Source organism: Euprymna scolopes, chromosome 26, assembly GCF_053919585.1.
Source record: "Euprymna scolopes isolate OS-2025 chromosome 26, ASM5391958v1, whole genome shotgun sequence".
NCBI lineage: Eukaryota > Metazoa > Mollusca > Cephalopoda > Sepiida > Sepiolidae > Euprymna > Euprymna scolopes.
The window spans coordinates 75,023,135-75,042,544 of NC_136507.1; the positions used below are offsets into that span (position 1 = coordinate 75,023,135).

Sequence of the window (19,410 nt, forward strand, 5' to 3'; positions counted from 1 at the left end):
CAAATAAAACGGTAATAAAAAAATAAGTGTGTGTGTGTGTGTGTGTGTGTGTGTGTGTGTGTGTGTGTGTGTGTGTGTGTGTGTGTAGTTGTAGCAGATAGTATCTTTTTGATTGAACTGAAGTAGGTATATATCTGCCTCCTCTATAATGGAAAGATGTATCACAAAGTATCGCTTTTGAAGAGAAGGTGGTCTAGCATCTCAAAATACATGCAGAACTAGTTTCCAAAAATTATCTGGAAGTCCCTGGACATTCTTTCAAAAAATAAGAGTGCCTTTGAAACAGATGATAAATAAACATGTCATTTTCTCTCTCTTTCTCTCTTTTTTTTTTTTTTTTTGGAAGCATTGCCTGGAAAGAAAGCCTTCTTCTCCTCCTCCTCCTCCTCCTCCTCCTCCTGTTGCTGTCCCATCAGTTTAGCAAAGCTTAAGAACCAAAAAGAGTTAGAGTGTAACTGTGATCAAAAAAAAAAAAAGAAAAAGAAAAGAAAGCTCGTTTGAGTATATTTAATGATAATCTTATTTTAAAAATTGGTTTTATAATGTTTTTTTTTTTTTTAATGTCTAGATACCAAGGCCCAATAATTCAACGTTGAGCAAAATAATGCTAAAAAGGTAGACAGTAGCATCAAACACATGCGCGGACAGTGAGAGAGTAGGGAGGGGGAGTTGTGGAGCAAGTTGGCGGACACCCTTTTGGATTGGGACTATTGGTCGGGAGTGGGGCTTAGAGCAGGGAGTGTGTGTAGGAGAGGGAATTCTGTTTGTTTTGAAGGCACCGTCTACACAGTGGTGCTGAGTTGAGAGAAGGCATTGATGAGGGCCCGGTTTTCCACTTGCAACGTCTGATTTTCATCCTCGAAGGCTTCAACATCCTGGAAATGGAAGAGAAAGAAGGAAATTAAATAGGAAATTATATGAAGATAAAATCATAACAAATAAAACACATTGTTAAAAATGATTGACTATACAAGAATAGCAGTAAAAGGTGGCGACTATGGTGGAGTGATAGGTAAAGGAAAAAGGAGGAAGAGAGACAAAAAAATGGAGGAGGGGAAAGAGGAGTGTAAAAAAGAGAATGAAAAAAGGGGGAAGGGGAGAAGAGATGGGAAAAGGTAGAGGCAAGAGAAGACAGAAAAGAGTGAGGGTGAGATGAGACGGAAAAGGAGGAGGATGAGAGGAGACAGAAAGAGGAGGAGGGGGAGAAGAGACATGAGAGGGTGAGAGTAAAAGGAGCCAGGAAAGGGAGAGAGAATACAGGAAAGGGGATGGGGGAGATGAGACGAAAAAGGAGGGTGGGATTGAGAGGAGATATAAAGGGAGGGTATGGTTGAGAGGAGACGAAAATGGGGGAAAGTAGAAGAATGGAGAAAATAAGGGGGGGTGTAACAGACGGGGGGGGGCAACGGGTGTGGGAAAAGAAGACAATGAAAAGGAAAGCATGAAAAAGACAACAGGAGAAAATGAGGAAGACGAGGTAAAATTGAAAGGCAAAAGATACAAAAGAAGGGAACAGCATAAAACAAAAATATGAAAAGTTCATACAGATTTTCAATCTCCATTTTCAAGGCCTTTTCCAGACAAAATTCAAGTTTTCAAAACAAAATGTGAGATTTGTTTTACAATCTACAGCAATTCGAAAAAGTAGTAAAAAATCAAATATACAGTAAATCAATGTTTCTATAGCCAATAAAAATTACTTTGCAACCTATCTACATCATTTTTTTTTGTATGTTTTTTTAAGTAGTTTTCAATTTTTTTATTTCATCTCAAATATTAACTTTCCTTACAGCTTTTAATTTCCAACCAAGATGACTGCCGTCTTGGCTATTTTTTTTTTTTTCTTTTTGCACATCCAACCTAATTTTAAATTGTCACAATTTGTTTGTTGTTTTTTTTTTAGGTGAGGTGGGGGGATCAACATTGGAGAGTCCCGTCTGCGCAAGGAAAATATTTTTAGAAGCAGGGGGGGGGGATAATTTTATTTATAGTGACCGTCACTACTCCTCCCCTCTTCTGCTTCCTCCCCACCAAAAAATAAATTATAAATGAGAACAAAAGTAGACGGAGATTTGAATCTTTATTATGAAATTACTCAAGGTAGTTTTGTGATAAAGGGGCGTAACTCTTGTATCCACAATAATACAATGTAATTTCCGGACAATGTACTTCAATTTTATTTTCAATATTTAAAAAATATTTTAAGTGGTATTTTTATTAATACCATTTAAAATATTAAATATATTAAAATGATTTTATAGCATATATTTTAATTTTATTTTTAATATTTCGACACAACTTTTTACTGCATATAAATACAATTTTCAAGAAATTCTCATTATTTTCAAGTATTTTTCAAAGTAGTCTATATATCTATAAAAGTGTGTGTGTGTGTGTGTGTGTGTGTGTGTGTGTGTGTGTGTGTGTGTGTGTGTGTGTGTGTGTGTGTGTGTGCATTTCCCTACACAATATCTCTGTCGATTTTCAGTCTACAGACTCGAAATTTGATATACAGGGTACTGAGATTTGGGAAAAATCTTTGTAATCGGTTTTCGGCCAGAAATTTGGCTGTTAAGGGTCAAAGTTCAACGATTTGACGTTTGAAAACTCTACCAAACTCCTCTGCCAATTTTGAGTCTAAACACTTGAAATTTAAGATATAGGTTCCTTGGACATGGATCTAACTTAATAACTTGATTTGAGCCCAAAACAATAAATGTTAAGGGGTCATAATAGGGGTAAAAGTTAAAAAATTGACCGCTTTTTTTTTTTTTTTTTTTTTTTTGCTCAACATACATCTCCAAATACCCAGGCAACGCCAGGCTGAAATGCTAGTAATACAAATAAGGCCTTTTCAAGGCAAAAGTCAAAATCCAAGAACTTTTTAAGTTTATACGAACCCTGAAAAACAGCAAGGAAGATATACAAAAAGGAGAGGGAAGCAGCGAAAACAGGAGGAATAGTAGGAAGATGCTTTGTTTTTACTAATGTATTAGCACTTATCAAAGATATAACTACTACACTGGATTGGTGAGAAATTATTTTAAAGGAAATATGGAATGATCGTTAGTTGAAAGATGAAGAACACTATGAAAGGATTGATGATATGCGCCAAATTCAATTACTAGTAGGGACGGTTCATGACTGGAATCTTAACATTGGAATCGAAGACAATGATATTGTAACCTGCAAGAAAGTAGTCTCATAGTAATGTGTTCCACAAACAGGAACTCCTTGCTAACCTCTGTTTGTAGAAATTCTACCTGACACTAGGCACAAAAATGAAATAATCTTTTTTCTTTTTTTTTTTTTTTTGTAGTAGAAAAACAAGTTCTTGCTGCGAATGTCTTACAAGGATAGACCAGAGATTGGAGCTCAGGTGAGCATCTTCAATGCAAATAAATGTTGCATTATTGATTGGAAAACAATACACAGTTATCATAATATAAAATAGATTTATTCTGATAGGTACAATAATAGACGTCCGTGTCAGGTAGCAACAACCAGTAACGATTTGTTATGAGTTCACCTTTCCATCTCGCAGCTTTAACTCACAACTACCAGTTTTGCTCTCCTTAAATATACGTGAACTGTGATAATAAAATAATGTTCGAGCTATGTCACAATAATAACGATAACGGAGAGAGAAACTAGCAACATCTTTTCTATGAGAAAGTGGCCGTAACGAAAAAAGATCCTCCGCCACTGAATTTCAGAATACAGGTAACAAAGAGTGTTCGCTTTTGGAATTCCTATAATCCATTTGGGTGCTTCTTCATTATAAGAGCGAAATTCAAAAATCGAAATATTGAATTTCAAGTAAAACCAATGGTATCTACTTAACTGTCATGTCGAAATTAATAACATATCCAAAAATTATGAAAAACGATATGATAGAAAATTAATGATTAATGAAAATAGTTTTCAGAATAAATTTCATGTTTATACATAAATAAACAGCATAAAGTCAGAGGAATTAATCGCAGTCACTATTACTGGCGGATGTCACTGATTCATGACGTGTCAAAGTACATGTTTTATGTAACAATGCAGTAATGTTTAACTAATTTGTGCCATGTACAATTAAGAAATTTGAAATTGACATAAAAAGTAAGTAGATACTATTGTTTTTTTTTTAATGAAAATTCATTTTTCGACTTCCAGATTTCGCTATTATAGCAAAGAAGCACCTCTATTTGCAGCAGTTGCCGGCCATTTTAAAAGTGGCTTTGGTTTCAGGGCATCTATTTTTCTTCTTTTTTATTAAATTTTGTTTTCATCCAAATAAGGCGTATTGCCACTAAAGCATAAGGGACTACTGTGATAGGAGCCAGATTTATAAGAAGGCCAACTGAGTGGGAATTTGCACAGCAAGATGTCTGTGCACATTACATTTAAATTTTTACATATTGATAGAATCCGGGTAATAGGGAGAGAATTCCGAAGACAAACAGTATGAGGAGAAAAAAAAAGGTGCTAATGTAGAGAGTGATCCGTGCTATTTTTTTTAAATCGTATTTCCACGTTTAATTAAAGTTTTATGATATGTTTTTTTTATTATTCAATTGTAAGGTTAAAGTACAGAATGAGTACAAAACACCCTCCCCCCTCCCCATGTTAAGAATCGCTTTTTTAATAATAACGTCATTATTTCAGCACGGACCACTCTCTGCATGAGTACCAAAAAAAATATTAAAGTAGAAAGTTTTCTGGCATCTGGGAACGTCTACAGTGAAGGGGTGGGATTTTGCTGTTAGTTGGGTTGATATGTGGGGTATTTCTTCCGTTGATAAAGATCAAAATAGTGATTTACAGGTGAATGGGAATAGTGAGAGGATAGTTCATAAAAGAAGGGGGAGGGAGAAGACAGAAAGTAATAAAGTATGACAAAACAACAATAGCATCAAACATTTTTTAGCATTAAAGGGGAAAATAAATAAAAAAACAAAAATGATAAGCATAAAAATCAAAACGTTATTTTTTACCCTTTGCCCCCAGACTGTAAATCAAAAAAGGAAAAAATATTTACAGAACTATTTGATAAAACTATTTAAACCAAATTTTCTACGGGCAGGCATTTCAATCATAGTATTTTATTTTGGGAGGAACAAAAACTTGACTTGAAAAAAAAAAAAAAAAAAAAAAAAAAAAAAAACTCTTTTCTTTCCTGCTCCGAATTACCTCCCCTGTTTTCTCTTCCTCAGTAAGATAGCAGTAACAGCGGTCGGCCATCTTCCTTTCCCTCCGAATTTCTGCCGGCGCTCTTCTTAGTTGAATAAACCTTAATACAAACTATATATAAACTCGGTCTTCAGTCTTATTTCGTTCTAAACTTTCACAACACTACCTAAAATGAGGCACTATGGATTGAGATCTTTATTTTAAAATATTTTTAAAAACAATTGTAATAAAAACGAGTTATATTATTTACAAAACATTTTGTGAGGAACAGGATTTTCCCTACATTTAAAACGAATGTAAGAATTGAAAATATAGAACTTGTTGCTTATATTTGTGATCTTATTGTGCATAAAAATTACCTCAGAACAGAAGGAATTCTCTCCTTGACTGACTGCCAACAGGAGAGATCAGCGTCCTAAACTCTCAAAGCTCACTCCGGACGCCCATGCACAGCCATCGTTCATTGTTGGCAAAAGTGCATTGAGAATGGTGGTGACTATGTAGAAAAATAAATTCTGGAGAATAAAAGGTCGCTCGTTTTATTAATACCACTCCCATCTTCATAGCTCTTCTCCTTTTTACATTAATGAAAAGGAGGCTTTACCATTGGAATAAATACTTATATGACAAAATGCACTCCGGGCGACCATGCACAGAAAAAGCGCATTAAGAATGGTGCTGACTATGTAGAAAAATGAATTCTGGCGCACAATAGGTCGCTCGTTTTAATGGTAACACTCCTGTATTGGTAGCTCTTCAACTTTTGAAGTTAAAAAATAATAGGAGCTTTTACTTCTGAAACGATCCTCATAAAATAAAAAAAATATGGTTGCAATACAAGAAAACAAAAATCTAAAAATATGCCAATTCTGAAAATGAAAAAAAAAATAAAAATTAAAAAAAAAGAGTTATTCGTTTTGCTCCATGTTGTATGTATGACCAATATTCAGCTGACCACGTTTATATGATAGTGAAGCCCCCCCTTGAAATTATAAATACATATTTCTTTAAATTTTACTAGATAATTCCAGGATTTTGAAAAAAAAAATTCGAATCTCACTTTCATTTTTCTGTTCAGAGCTTGGGACAAAGAGAAAAAAAATTTTCACCAAACATAAAACATTATTAAACGATAGAAATAAATAAAAATGGCTGACAATTTTTTTTTTTTTTTTTCCACACAAAACGAAATAGGCAAGAAATTATGACAGTTTAAATGCACAATGCTATAATAAAGATGAAGATGCAATTAAGGACTGGTATTATTACCCATGCAAACACGAGTGTCCATAATCAGGTTGCATTACACATACATTATATATATATATATATATATATATATATATATATATATATATTTGTTATTGTTGTTTTTTCAAGCGATACATACGGTTAATATTGGCTCCGCCTCGAAGCTCATTTTTTTTTATTTACTTAGAAAGTCGCCCTTTTAATTTGTTTGGACATATATAACATTTTTTATTTATTTATTATTTTTAAAACAGTTTTAAAAATAATATATATATATATATATATATATATTGCTGACATTAATTATTTTTAAGAAAATACGGTTGAAAAATTAGTTAAAACAATTTAATTTGGTTCACCTACTCAGTTTCATGCCTTATTTAAGTTAAAAATAATTAATGAAAGTCACAGCTTTTAAAGTTTAATAATACAAATCCTGGGCAAAATAAAAATGTTTTTAATTAATTTTTCAACTATATTTTTTTTTTTAAATAATTTAAGAATCTTAATCTTATTAGTAGATTATGATAAAAGAAAATAACAAATGGTACAATCCAGAATTCAACCTAATTCAAAAACAGTGCTGAAAAATCTGTATAATGTATGTAACCGTCACAGAATACCAAATGTTATACTCCAAAAATTATGTAAAATTGATCAAGTACTTTTTTTATACATAAAAAAACATTCTTTTGCGATTTTTAGCGATTTTAATAGTAATCTAGAGCTATTACAAGGCTTTGATCTCGATAGTTCGGATTGAGTTGTTATCCTTTATTAAATATGGCAGATCAAGTCAACGTTATTGCTTGCTCATAAAATTTGATTTTCTTAGTTAAAAAAACTACTAGATGAATTTACGTGATTTTAGGAATATGACATTTTCATTTTATGATAGGTATGTACATCATAAAGATTTTTCTGTATTTTCTGTATTTTTTGTTCTTAGATTGAACTCTGGACTTACATCAAAATATTAATTTATACAAAAAAAAAACGTGGCACGACATAAGAAAAATATTTAATTTCAATAAAAAAGAAAAGAAAAAAGAAAGTTAATACGAATAAGACACAAAAAAAGTCGGATATGCCAAGAAAATGCAGACAGTGACAGACAAAGAGTTCACAAATGTAAAAGTAACGCCATCTTTGAAAACCAATGACGACGACAACAACATGGAGAGAAATGCAAAGAATGAATGTATGAAGAAAACCTTTTCTTTTTTCTTTTTTTTCAAATGCATCTTGTTTAAATTTTAAAATCTAACAGAAATAGCCTGGTAATTTATTAGTTAAGTAGAGTAAATTATTCACAAAGAAATACGTTTCAGCATTATTTCTAATGAAGTTAGTGACTTAAATAATATTTTGTTAAAAAAAATAAGATAACTTTAAAATAAGTTGTTCATGGCAAGTTTAATTGTACACGCGAATTATAGCAGACAAACAGCGAGAAGACGCCAAGGGAGATAACTCTAAAAGCCATACCTACAAAGGGAAATAATCTTGAGTATTAAAAATAGTATTAGTTTCTTTTTGGTTTTGAATAAAAACACTATTGAGACATGGTAACTAATCAACTAACGCGCATGCGTGCACACACACACACACACACACACACACACAAACAATCCCGATGAGGCGGTTTTTAAATCATCTGTCAGTTCACTATATATACAGGAAGATATAACAAATGAAAATGAAAGGGAAAGTGATGAGAATAGGATAGGAGGAATTTATTAAACACAGACGTCTTATAATCTAAAGGCCGGGAGTTCAATCCCTGTGCAGAGCAGCAACAGCACATTTTCATTTTCATCAAATCCAAAAATAATTTTCGCTAAACAATAATCAAAGTAATTGTTAATTCTAATTCTTTGGCCTTTTAGCTAGGAGAAAAGTGTTGTATTTAGGTACGTGCAAAATCTTTGTTAGATTATGAGGACGATGGTCATATCAAACGTTTTATCATATATTCTTTATTAATCAAATAGAACACATATATAAAAATAAGGTTTGAAGCCATCCAACGCAAAAAAAAAAAATAATAAAAAAAATAAGCAATTCAAAAATAATGTTTATTGACATATTTCGGCAAAGAAACTCGCCTTTGTCAAATTTTTTTTTTTTCTTACGCCTCATGATGGTACTTTTAGGCGGGACACGTCCGTTTAGTTGTTGTTCAACGGTTTGATTTTATATACATATATATATATATATACATATATATATATATATATACATATACATATATATACATATATACATATACATACATATACATATATACATATATATATATATATGTATATATATATATATATATATATATATATATATATATATATATATATATATATATATATATATATATATATATATATATATATATATAGTCCAGGAATGCACATGGCGTGTGCAAAAGAACAATTAGTTGGTTTCCTGTTTGAAAGCGTTGGCAACTAGGAAATCAAATAGAACACGTATATAAACATAAATTTTGAAGCCATCCAACGCAAACAAATAATAAACAATTTAAAAATAATGTTTATTGATATATTTCGGCAAAGAAACTCGTCCTTGTCAAGATATAGTTTTTCTTTTTACGCCTCATGATGGTGATTTAGCACACATCACGTGCTTTCCTGGACTATAAAAAAAAATTTTTTTTTAAACAAAAAACATTGAACAACTAGACGGACGTGTCCTGCCTAAAAGTACCATCATGAAACGTAAGAAGGAAAAAAAGGGCAAGTTTCTTCACCGAAATATATCAATAAGCATTATTTTTATATGCGTGTTCTGTTTGATTTCCTATTTGCCAACGCTTTCAAACAGGAAACCAACCAATTATATTTTGATTATTTAAACACACACACACACACACACACACACACACACACACACACACACACACACACACACACACACATACATTTTAACAAAAGTTACATAATTATCAAAAAAAAAAAAAAATTGTAAGTTTAATAGAAAAAAAACGACCTTTGACCAATTAAAGCAAATGCGCTTCCGACAAGTGAACCAATGGTATTGGTTCACTGAACCATTGCTTTGTTTATCGAAAAAATTAAGAAACGTAACTATTAATAAACCAAACCTTGAAATGAAAGAAAATAAAGAACGATAACTCTTACTAAAAGTAAGATAGTTATTCCCCTTGGTTGATCTTTTATTTTATATTTCTATATATTAGAATACACTTAAATGGAATTAAGTATTTTTTTTTTTTTTACCTAACAATTATTGAGTCGCTCGAATTGCATATTTTTGCTAAGCTATGAGGATTATATAAATACGAAAGAATTGCATATAATATGTAATTAAAGCTAACTAAATTGTCTTGGATTATCTATCTAGATAGATAATCCAAGACAATTTAGTTAGCTATTCTACTATTATATAAAAGGAACTTAGTCTGTTTGTGAGAGTTTGTTCCCTGTGGTCTCCAAAGGCCGATTTTTATGAAATTTGGCACAAATGTATCTTATGTATCTGGCAGTGTTTTTAGATAGGTTTTATATCAAAATGTTTTCGATAAGTTTTCGATAATGGAAAAACTCTGATGAAATAAGGCACAGGCGATTTTGATCAAAGTTAACACCTTAATACAGCTTAACATCACAAGTGCATTTGAGAAATTTTATTGCCACAAAAGCAGAACAGCATATAAAATCAACAGTAGGTTCTTTGATATGACAGGGGCATGTTCGAATGTTTCTGTTTAGAGCACAATTGAACAATGATACTCGATTTTTCCATTTTAAGCTTTAATTCAAGGCATTATATATATATATATATATATATATATATATATATATATATACATATATATATATATATATATAATCAACAATAGGTTCTCTACAGTGCATGGCATCCACTTTATCTCAAATATTTTGAAATTAAACAAATTACACAATGTATTTATTACGTTTAAAAAAATTGTGACTAGTAAACAGACAAAATCTCTATTTATGAGATTGCAGTGAACTTTATTGCAAATAACATGGTATAACAATAACAAATGAAAGTTTGCCAGTTAGAACCGAGGTTCAATTTGTCATTTTAGATGCCATTTTGACTTTTAATTAGAAAATTTGTTCGATATTTTATATATCTCTAATTAATATCTTATAAATTGTATATTATATTATTAATATACATCTTGAATATTATGTTATATTATTATTTTTAAAATGTAATTATCCACTGACACGTGTTTCGTCGTCTATGACTCATCAGAGTGGCTGAATATAGCGAGATTGGAAATCGGGACCCCACGGTAATGAGCCTAAGCCCCTTACCTCTGACCCATTTCGCCAACTGTCTGGATATATCGCGATTTACTTAAATGTTGTTTGTTTTGGTTTTAGCGATATGTTTTGAATGAATTTAATTATTTACGGAAGCGCGATATTATATTATTAATATATATCTTAAATATTATGTTATATTATTAATATACATCTTGAATATTATCATATTAATGCACATAATTATCATATTATATAATCATTACTATACATCTTGAATATTATCATATTATATAATTAATATACAGCAGAACCCTGGGATACAGCATTAAAAATTAGTAACAAAATACAGTACAGTATATAATACATATGTATATAATCAAATAACATTATAAATAACACCGTTAAGGTGGGGCAAATACCATAACCAGGTACCGGAAAAACATCGTATTCCACATCATAACCTGAAAGAAATGTACCTTAGGGCCACCTTATCCTGGGGTTCTACTGTACATGTTGTATATTAATAATAATATAATATGCATCTTATATATTATCATATTATTATTCATATACTTTTTATATATTATCATAATATTAACACACAGCTTATATATTATCATATTACATTATATTGATTATAATTAAGAATATTATCTTATATATTATTATATTATATTATTATTAATATACATCTTATATTTTATTATATACTATCAGGCCGCCCAGCGTTGCCCAGTCATAAAATACGCATAAATATATTTTAATTCATGCAGAAACTGAAACATGTACAAGCGAGCATTGTTTTTTTGCTAAACAGTCCACTTCTTGTGAGTAAAAAAAAAGAAATACTCAAGCTGAGATCGAAACCAAAACCTAAAGACAGTGAGTCAAGTACGATAACCATTCGGCCAGTTTGACACTTTAAAAAGTGTTTTCAAACCAACTTATGTTTAACATAAAGAATCTGTAATGTGAATCATTCACGCATGTGCAATCATGAAACAGTTAGCAAACAAAAAAATCCGACGCTTCCCACGTGCAAATTTTTGCAATTTGGACCCCTTAGAAGCCCTTTTTTTTCTGGATGAAAACTTATTAAAAAGTTTTCAACGTGTCTGATTAACCTGTATACTAGATTGCAAGTCTGTAGATTAAAAATTCGTTGAGTATATAGGTTGAGAAGTGTCCTCTCACACAAACATTCTCACTTTTATAGATTATTCTCATACATCTTATATTGATGTCATTCTTAATTCTTTTATACATTATCACATATCATTTTTTTAGTAAGTTCAAGTAAACATAAACTAAAGACTCACGTCTTTCAAAAGTGCTCAATACTTGAGTAGAGCTTTTATAAATAAAATTATATGAATTAGAATGAAAGTGTAAATTATATTAAGAATTTAGACAAGGCTAAACTAGAGGAATATAAAAGTCAAGCCAATGATAAAGTCTCATTTTAACGGGAAGCAAAGGAAATGGATGAGATGAAGATGGCTGCGTGAAACACAGATGCATTCATGATGAGTTGCTATGACGACATCAAAAAGACAACAGGCAATTGAACAATCAAAAAGACATTGGACAGGCAACACAAAACATTTGGTCATTCCCAGAAAGCTAATGACATTTTTTTTTTTAAATCAAGGATAAAAATAATAATAAAGAACATTTAGATTAGAAATAAATGTGAGAAATATGTACACACATACATATACACGTGTGTGTGTGTGTGTGTGTGTGTGTTATATATATATATATATATATATATATATATATATATATATATATAAACAACACATTTTATACTAGGTAACCAAAAAAGTGTTATATCCGTTTTTTTATTAGCAATTGAATGAACTTGAAATATAGATTATTAAATCTATATTTAGCATGTAGCAATTGTTTTTACATTCAAACAACCGGAAATAGGAATATCAGACGTTATAAAAAAAACCAAAAAAAAAAAACCATTCACCATGTCCGGCCATCTGTTATATAAACCTTACCTGTCTGTTTAGATGTATGTATGTATGCCTAAAACTTTCGACAGAGGCGACGGATTTTCACGATATCTATATCGTTTTGAAGCCGACCCTTCAGATGGACAACAAATAGCGAAAGATTGGCTAAAAACATTAATTCCCTCGCCCTCAACTGGGCACTTTTCTACAAGGGGGGGGGGTCGTTTTTTTTCGCCGATATTTTTTAAAGTAATCCCTCTTTTTGATTGACTAGCCTTAATTTAAACCTTCGCCACTTTTGGTTTCACAATGGGCGCAACGGCAAAGACATCACGTTTTTTTTATGGTTTTTTTTCACATTCTTTTCCTCCTTCACAGTACGGGTTCGAGTGTGTCTGCCTACTACCACTTTTAAAAAAAAATTTTTTTTTTTTTTTTTGCTCAACACGGGCAATGCTGGACACCCAGGCTAGTAAATTATAATCCAAACAATTGTGACAAAACAAATAAGTGTCTAGAGATCTCCTTCGGAACTGTTTGCTTTAGAACTTCAAAGTGGGCTAATCAGCACCTGCGTTAAGTCACCGCATCTGTCAAGCATTTGGAGATAGTGCTTTAGATAAACTTACTTCAAGGCGTTTATTTCCGAAAATTCAAGTCAGGAGATTTGTCCTTCAATGCAGTGAACAACAGAATCCTGAAGGCGGCCACTGAAGAGGACAGTAGTCCAACATCTGGTAAAATTGCAAGACAGTTCAAAGTTTCCAATAAAACAATTAGAAATTGTCTGTATTTTTGAGATGAGGTGTTTTCATTTATTGAGATTGTCGGACTGACTTCCTCATCTTGGTTGTTATAGTCACAACCTTCATCAGGTGTTTTGTATCGAACTGGGGAACCATTTGTTAGGAGTCTCGAACCCAACCCTTTATTATTATTACGGGGGTACCGTGTTCGGACTCCAGCTAGGCTCTGGGACATAGTTGCTGATTCTCTGTTTTGAATGTTACTTTTCACTGCCTTCGTTCAGGATTGAACTCAGCACCTTTGGGTAACTGTAAACTTTGATACAACGTCTAGGACCACTCGGCCATATGTCACTAGGACCCCAGTTCGATACAAAACACCTGATGAAGGCCGGAGGGCAAAACGGCCGAAACGTTGTGACTATAACAACCAAGATGAGGAAGTCAGTCCGACAATCTCAATAAATGAAAACAGTTAGACTTCACCTATATTACCTGGGTAAGATGTACAAACTGAGCAATTGGGTTTCACAAACAAGGGACAACAGATAACAGCCTGGGTATTGCTGCTTTCTCTCTATCGTACTATATACTTATTCAATCGAGTGCTTACCAGTAATAAAAAGCGGGTTCTGTTTGAAACTCCTAAGCGTTCCAGACATTGGCTATCTCCTCAGAATGCTGTCTCTCTCCCTCACGCAACACCGTCTATGCATCCTTGCAATATTATGCTTTATGAATGGTGGACAGGTTGTGAAGGGTCACTAGAGATATATACTCGCAGCAATTGAAACATATGTGGAGTGTTTTCTTTTCGGACAAAACTTTTCTTTTTTGGTTACTTTGTATAATTCGGATTGATTGTGATGGGAATCATTTTTCAAAATGAAACAAAGAAGCTCAATATTCAATATTCAAATCTTTAAAGAGTTATTTGGAGTTTTTTTAGTACAAAGTTTTGGCTTTTGTCACCTCTCTATTGCCATTGAATTTCTGATATTTATTTAAATTTTTTTTTGGTCCCCTCGACAAAAGGAAGGTGAACCTATAAATTTACCCTTGTCCATCCGTTCATCTGTCCGCACTTTTCTCAATAACTACGCCTTGCAATTTTTCGAAATTACAGAAGAGACATTGTGAGCCTGTCTCTACTTTGTTATTTTCATGGCAAGTGCTCGTCTGAGCTCCAGTCTATGGTCCCCCCCTGGTCTGACTTTTACGAAGAACGCTTGTCTAGCCGAAACCACTATCAGTAATTTCTCCCACTCTTTATGTATGCCTACATATAAACATAGATTCCATGAATAAAGTTTCTTTCTTGGAACTGCACGCCTGTGGAACTCTGTTCCATTTTCCTGCTTTCCAGCTGGCTACAACATGGTTGTCTTCAAGTCCAACATAAACAAGTTCTTGATGAGCCATCCCCCTTAAGTAATCCAATTTTCCCTATACCTACTAGTAACGATTACCACATTTTCCCTTGACTACTGTACACTCATTAACCCTTATCCTCAAGTGGCCTCCAGGCCTTTATAAGTGGTGACTCTCTTGTAAAATAAAAAATAAAAATTTCTTTTGCTCGAAAATTTATATTCAGTCACAGTATAACTGCTATTATATATATATATATATATATATATATATATATATATATATATATTGAAACTCAACCGCCTAGGTGACAGTTGGCACTTCTAACCAATAGACTATTTGTGCTGCTGCTAAGATGGGTATGTGGAATTACAATAATTAAAAATTGTCCAAACACCTAAGCTCTACTTGTTTACACAAAGAGCATTGCAGTATATGCTAGTGGAAGTTTGTTATTTCACTCCCCAATAAACTCAACCACAAGAAAAAATTATGATGAAAATAAAAATTGAATAAATTACAATATTTATTGAGCCACCAAAAATTCAAGCAAGGAATTATAATAAAAAAATCCATAAGCCATGAATTTTCAAAGGTAGACACTTTTCATCAGAAGAGTAAAAAATGCACCGTTAATTAGCAAAAATTTGAAAATCTAAACACTTTATGGGAAACAAAAGGTAGTTTTAATAAAATAATAGAAAAAAAATCATTCAATAAACTAAATAGTTAATCAATCAATTAGGGTTTGTTTTACTATACACATGGATTCGAAAAATTTGTCAAAAAATAAAAATATAAAAAATAAATGTCATCAAAGGCAAGATAAGTTACTTTTCTACCTAACTGGATAGTTTTTTTTTTTATTGTTTATTCAGTTTTAAAAACATAGTGTTTACCGATGTATTGGAAAATTAAAAATGGCGCCTGACTATCTCTTGAACACGGTAAGTTTGGGAAAAGGAGTAAAAAATAAAAAAACTAGACAAAATACTTATATATATCTATAATATAAAGCTGAATGCGTGTGTGTGTGTGTGGTCACGAATAGGCTCCTATGTGGTTGACTATTTTAAAAATATGATTACATATAATGATAGAAGATCTATCGAGACACAGGAATGGGTATGTTTGATCTGGCAGAACGGTGGTTCATTAAAATTGTGGGGTCTGTGTTCGCGACTGGTCCACAAAGTATGGAAATAAATAATTTAACAATTAAAAAAAAAAAACGTTTACAAGTGTTTTTGATATAGATGTACATAAGAATATTTTGATAAGTATGCTTTAACTTAAATAGGGATGGTATAATAAAATTGTGGGGTGTGCGTTCGCGCCTGACCTCCATAGAATGGAAATAGGCACAAACTTTAATAAAGACTTTTCATATCTATCTGCATAAGTATACTTTGATAATTATGTTTACGTTTGAAGAAATATGGTATAATAAAATTATGGGGTGTTCGTTCGCACCTGACCTCCGTAGAATGGAAATATGTCACAAAGTTTAACAAGGTGTTTTAATATAGATCCACAGAATATTGTGATAAGTGTTTCAGTGTGAACACGTATGGTATAATAAATTATGGTGTTTATCTATTTGATTTTTATTTTCATCATATTTTGCTTTGGTTTTCATACCCCCAAATTCGAAGCTATCTCTTTACAACCCTTACTTTTCATAACCTATCATACTTTCATAAATCAGAGTCCATTTTCTGTAGGCTGTTTTTGAACCCAGTCAACGACGGACACTTTTGCTAGTATATATATATATATATATATATATATATATATATATATATATATATACATGCATATATATACACATATACATATATAGACATATGCATATACACATACATATGCACATATATATACACACATACACATATATATATATATAGACATATGTATATACACATATATATGCACATATAAATATATACATATATATACACATATACAGACATATGTGTATAAACATATGCATATATATATACACATACACACATATACATACACATATACATACATACACATATATACATATATATATATACACACATACACATATATAAATATATATACATACATACATATATATATACACACACATATACACATATATAGTCACATACATATATATATATACATATATATATATATACAGACATACATATATATACATATCTATATATACACACATACATATATATATACATATCTATATATGCACACATACATATATATATATACATACAAATACATATATACATATATATATATACACAGACATATATATACATATATACAGACATATATATACGTATATACACACATATATATATACATATATATGCACACACACATATATACATATGCATATACATACATGTATATATACATATATACACACACACACATATATATGCATATACATACACATATACATATATACACATATACATATATATACATATATATACACATATACATATATATACATATATACACATATACATATATATACATATACATATATATACACACATATATATACATATATATACACACATACATATATACATATACATATATATATACACACATACATATATATACACACATACATATATACATATACATATATATATACACACATACATATATATACACACATACATATATATACACACATACATATATACATATACATATATATATACACACATACATATATACATATATATATACACATACATATATACATATATACATATATACATATATACACACATACATATATACATATATACACACATACATATATATACATATATATATATATATACACATACATATATACATATACATATACATATACTATAAGACATATATTAAAAACCACGAAACATCTCTATAACAAACCAGTTTCCGATGGAGGTATATATACTATTCCTTGCCATAATTGCCATCATAAATACGTTGGTGAAACTCAGCGTAAATTGGAAAAAAGGCTCAATGAACACAAAACAGATATAAAAAATAGCAATTCTCTAAGTGCATTATTCTCTCATTCATTGCAACATAACCACACCTTTGATTTTAAACAAGCAAAAGTAGTTAAATTCATTTCAAATAAACCGCGCCGGAGACTTCTTGAATCTGTGCTTATCGCAATTTCAAGCACTATTAAACAACGTGGAGGTTTCTATAACATAGCGCCATTAATAAGTAAACTGTTATTAAAAGAACATTATTTAACTGTGGACACAGGTTAACTTTCTCACACCATTCAAACACCCCCTGTAATAATTAACACATAATCTCAATCAATAAATTACATAAAAAACACTCATTTCATTTCTGTTACAAACTTATATTTAAATTTCAACAGATATATCTTTTTCCCAATAAGAATATAACTTGCGTTCATAGTTTTAAAATTAAATTAACGACTATATAACGTCACTAAAATTTCCTTCTCTTTAACAGCGCCAGCCCCCCTTCCTTTTTGAATTTCCAACATCAATTTTCCGTTTCTCTTAAATAGAACTGCGTCACACTGTGCACGTGAAATATTTTCAAATATTTTGTACTGGTATATTTTTTGGTTTCTTAATCTCATTCACCCAGAGGAAGTCTCGAAATAAAGACGAAACGTTGGTGAACACATAATACGGTTTGTTCCTTTTTATTTTCTCTATACATATATATACATATATACACATACATATATATACATATATATATACACACATACATATATATACATATATACACACATACATATATATACATATATATACACACACATACATATATATACATACATATATATACATATAGACACACATATATACATATGCACACACATATATATACATAGATATATATACATATACATACATATATATACACACATACTATACATACATATATATACACACATACTATACATACATATATATACACACATACTATACATACATATATACACACATACTATACATACATATATATATACACACATACTATACATACATATATATATACACACATACATATATACACACATACATATATATACACATACATATATACACACATACATATATATACACATACATATATATACATACATATACATATATATACACACACATATATATACATACATATACATATATATACACACACATACATATACACACACAGACACATATATACATATATAGACATATATATACGTATATACACACACATATATATACATATATACACACACATATATATATACATATACATACATATATATACATATATACACACACACACATATATATAAATATACATACATAAGAATAAGTAGTTAATAAAACATGTAAAAAACACTTTGAAAAAGAGTTAAAAACATATTTAAATTTAAAAAGGAAACACTAAATAAATGGATAGTCCTTAATCCGTGGAGTTTCGAAGAAATACCTTCCTTCTCATCAGAAATGATATAATAAATGCATATAGTAAAGTATAATAAACATATATGCAGGATATAAATGTGTAGGTAGATTGATATATTTGATAGTTAGAAATATTTAAACGCTAAAACGGAAA

General features: G+C 30.7%; 1 protein-coding gene across 6 annotated transcripts in view; it reads right to left on the reverse strand.

The window, feature by feature from the left end:
* Positions 1 to 492: 492 nt before the first annotated feature.
* The window catches only part of LOC145248189 (uncharacterized), a 296,866-nt gene continuing 277,948 nt past the window's right edge, over positions 493 to 19,410 (reverse strand). For all 6 annotated transcript variants that reach the window (XM_080110048.1, XM_080110051.1, XM_080110046.1 and 3 more), the window contains one exon: positions 493 to 875. In XM_080110048.1, coding sequence (XP_079966174.1) covers positions 783 to 875 — 93 coding nt within the window. In that variant the 3' untranslated portion in view covers positions 493 to 782. The remainder of the gene's footprint in view (positions 876 to 19,410) is intronic.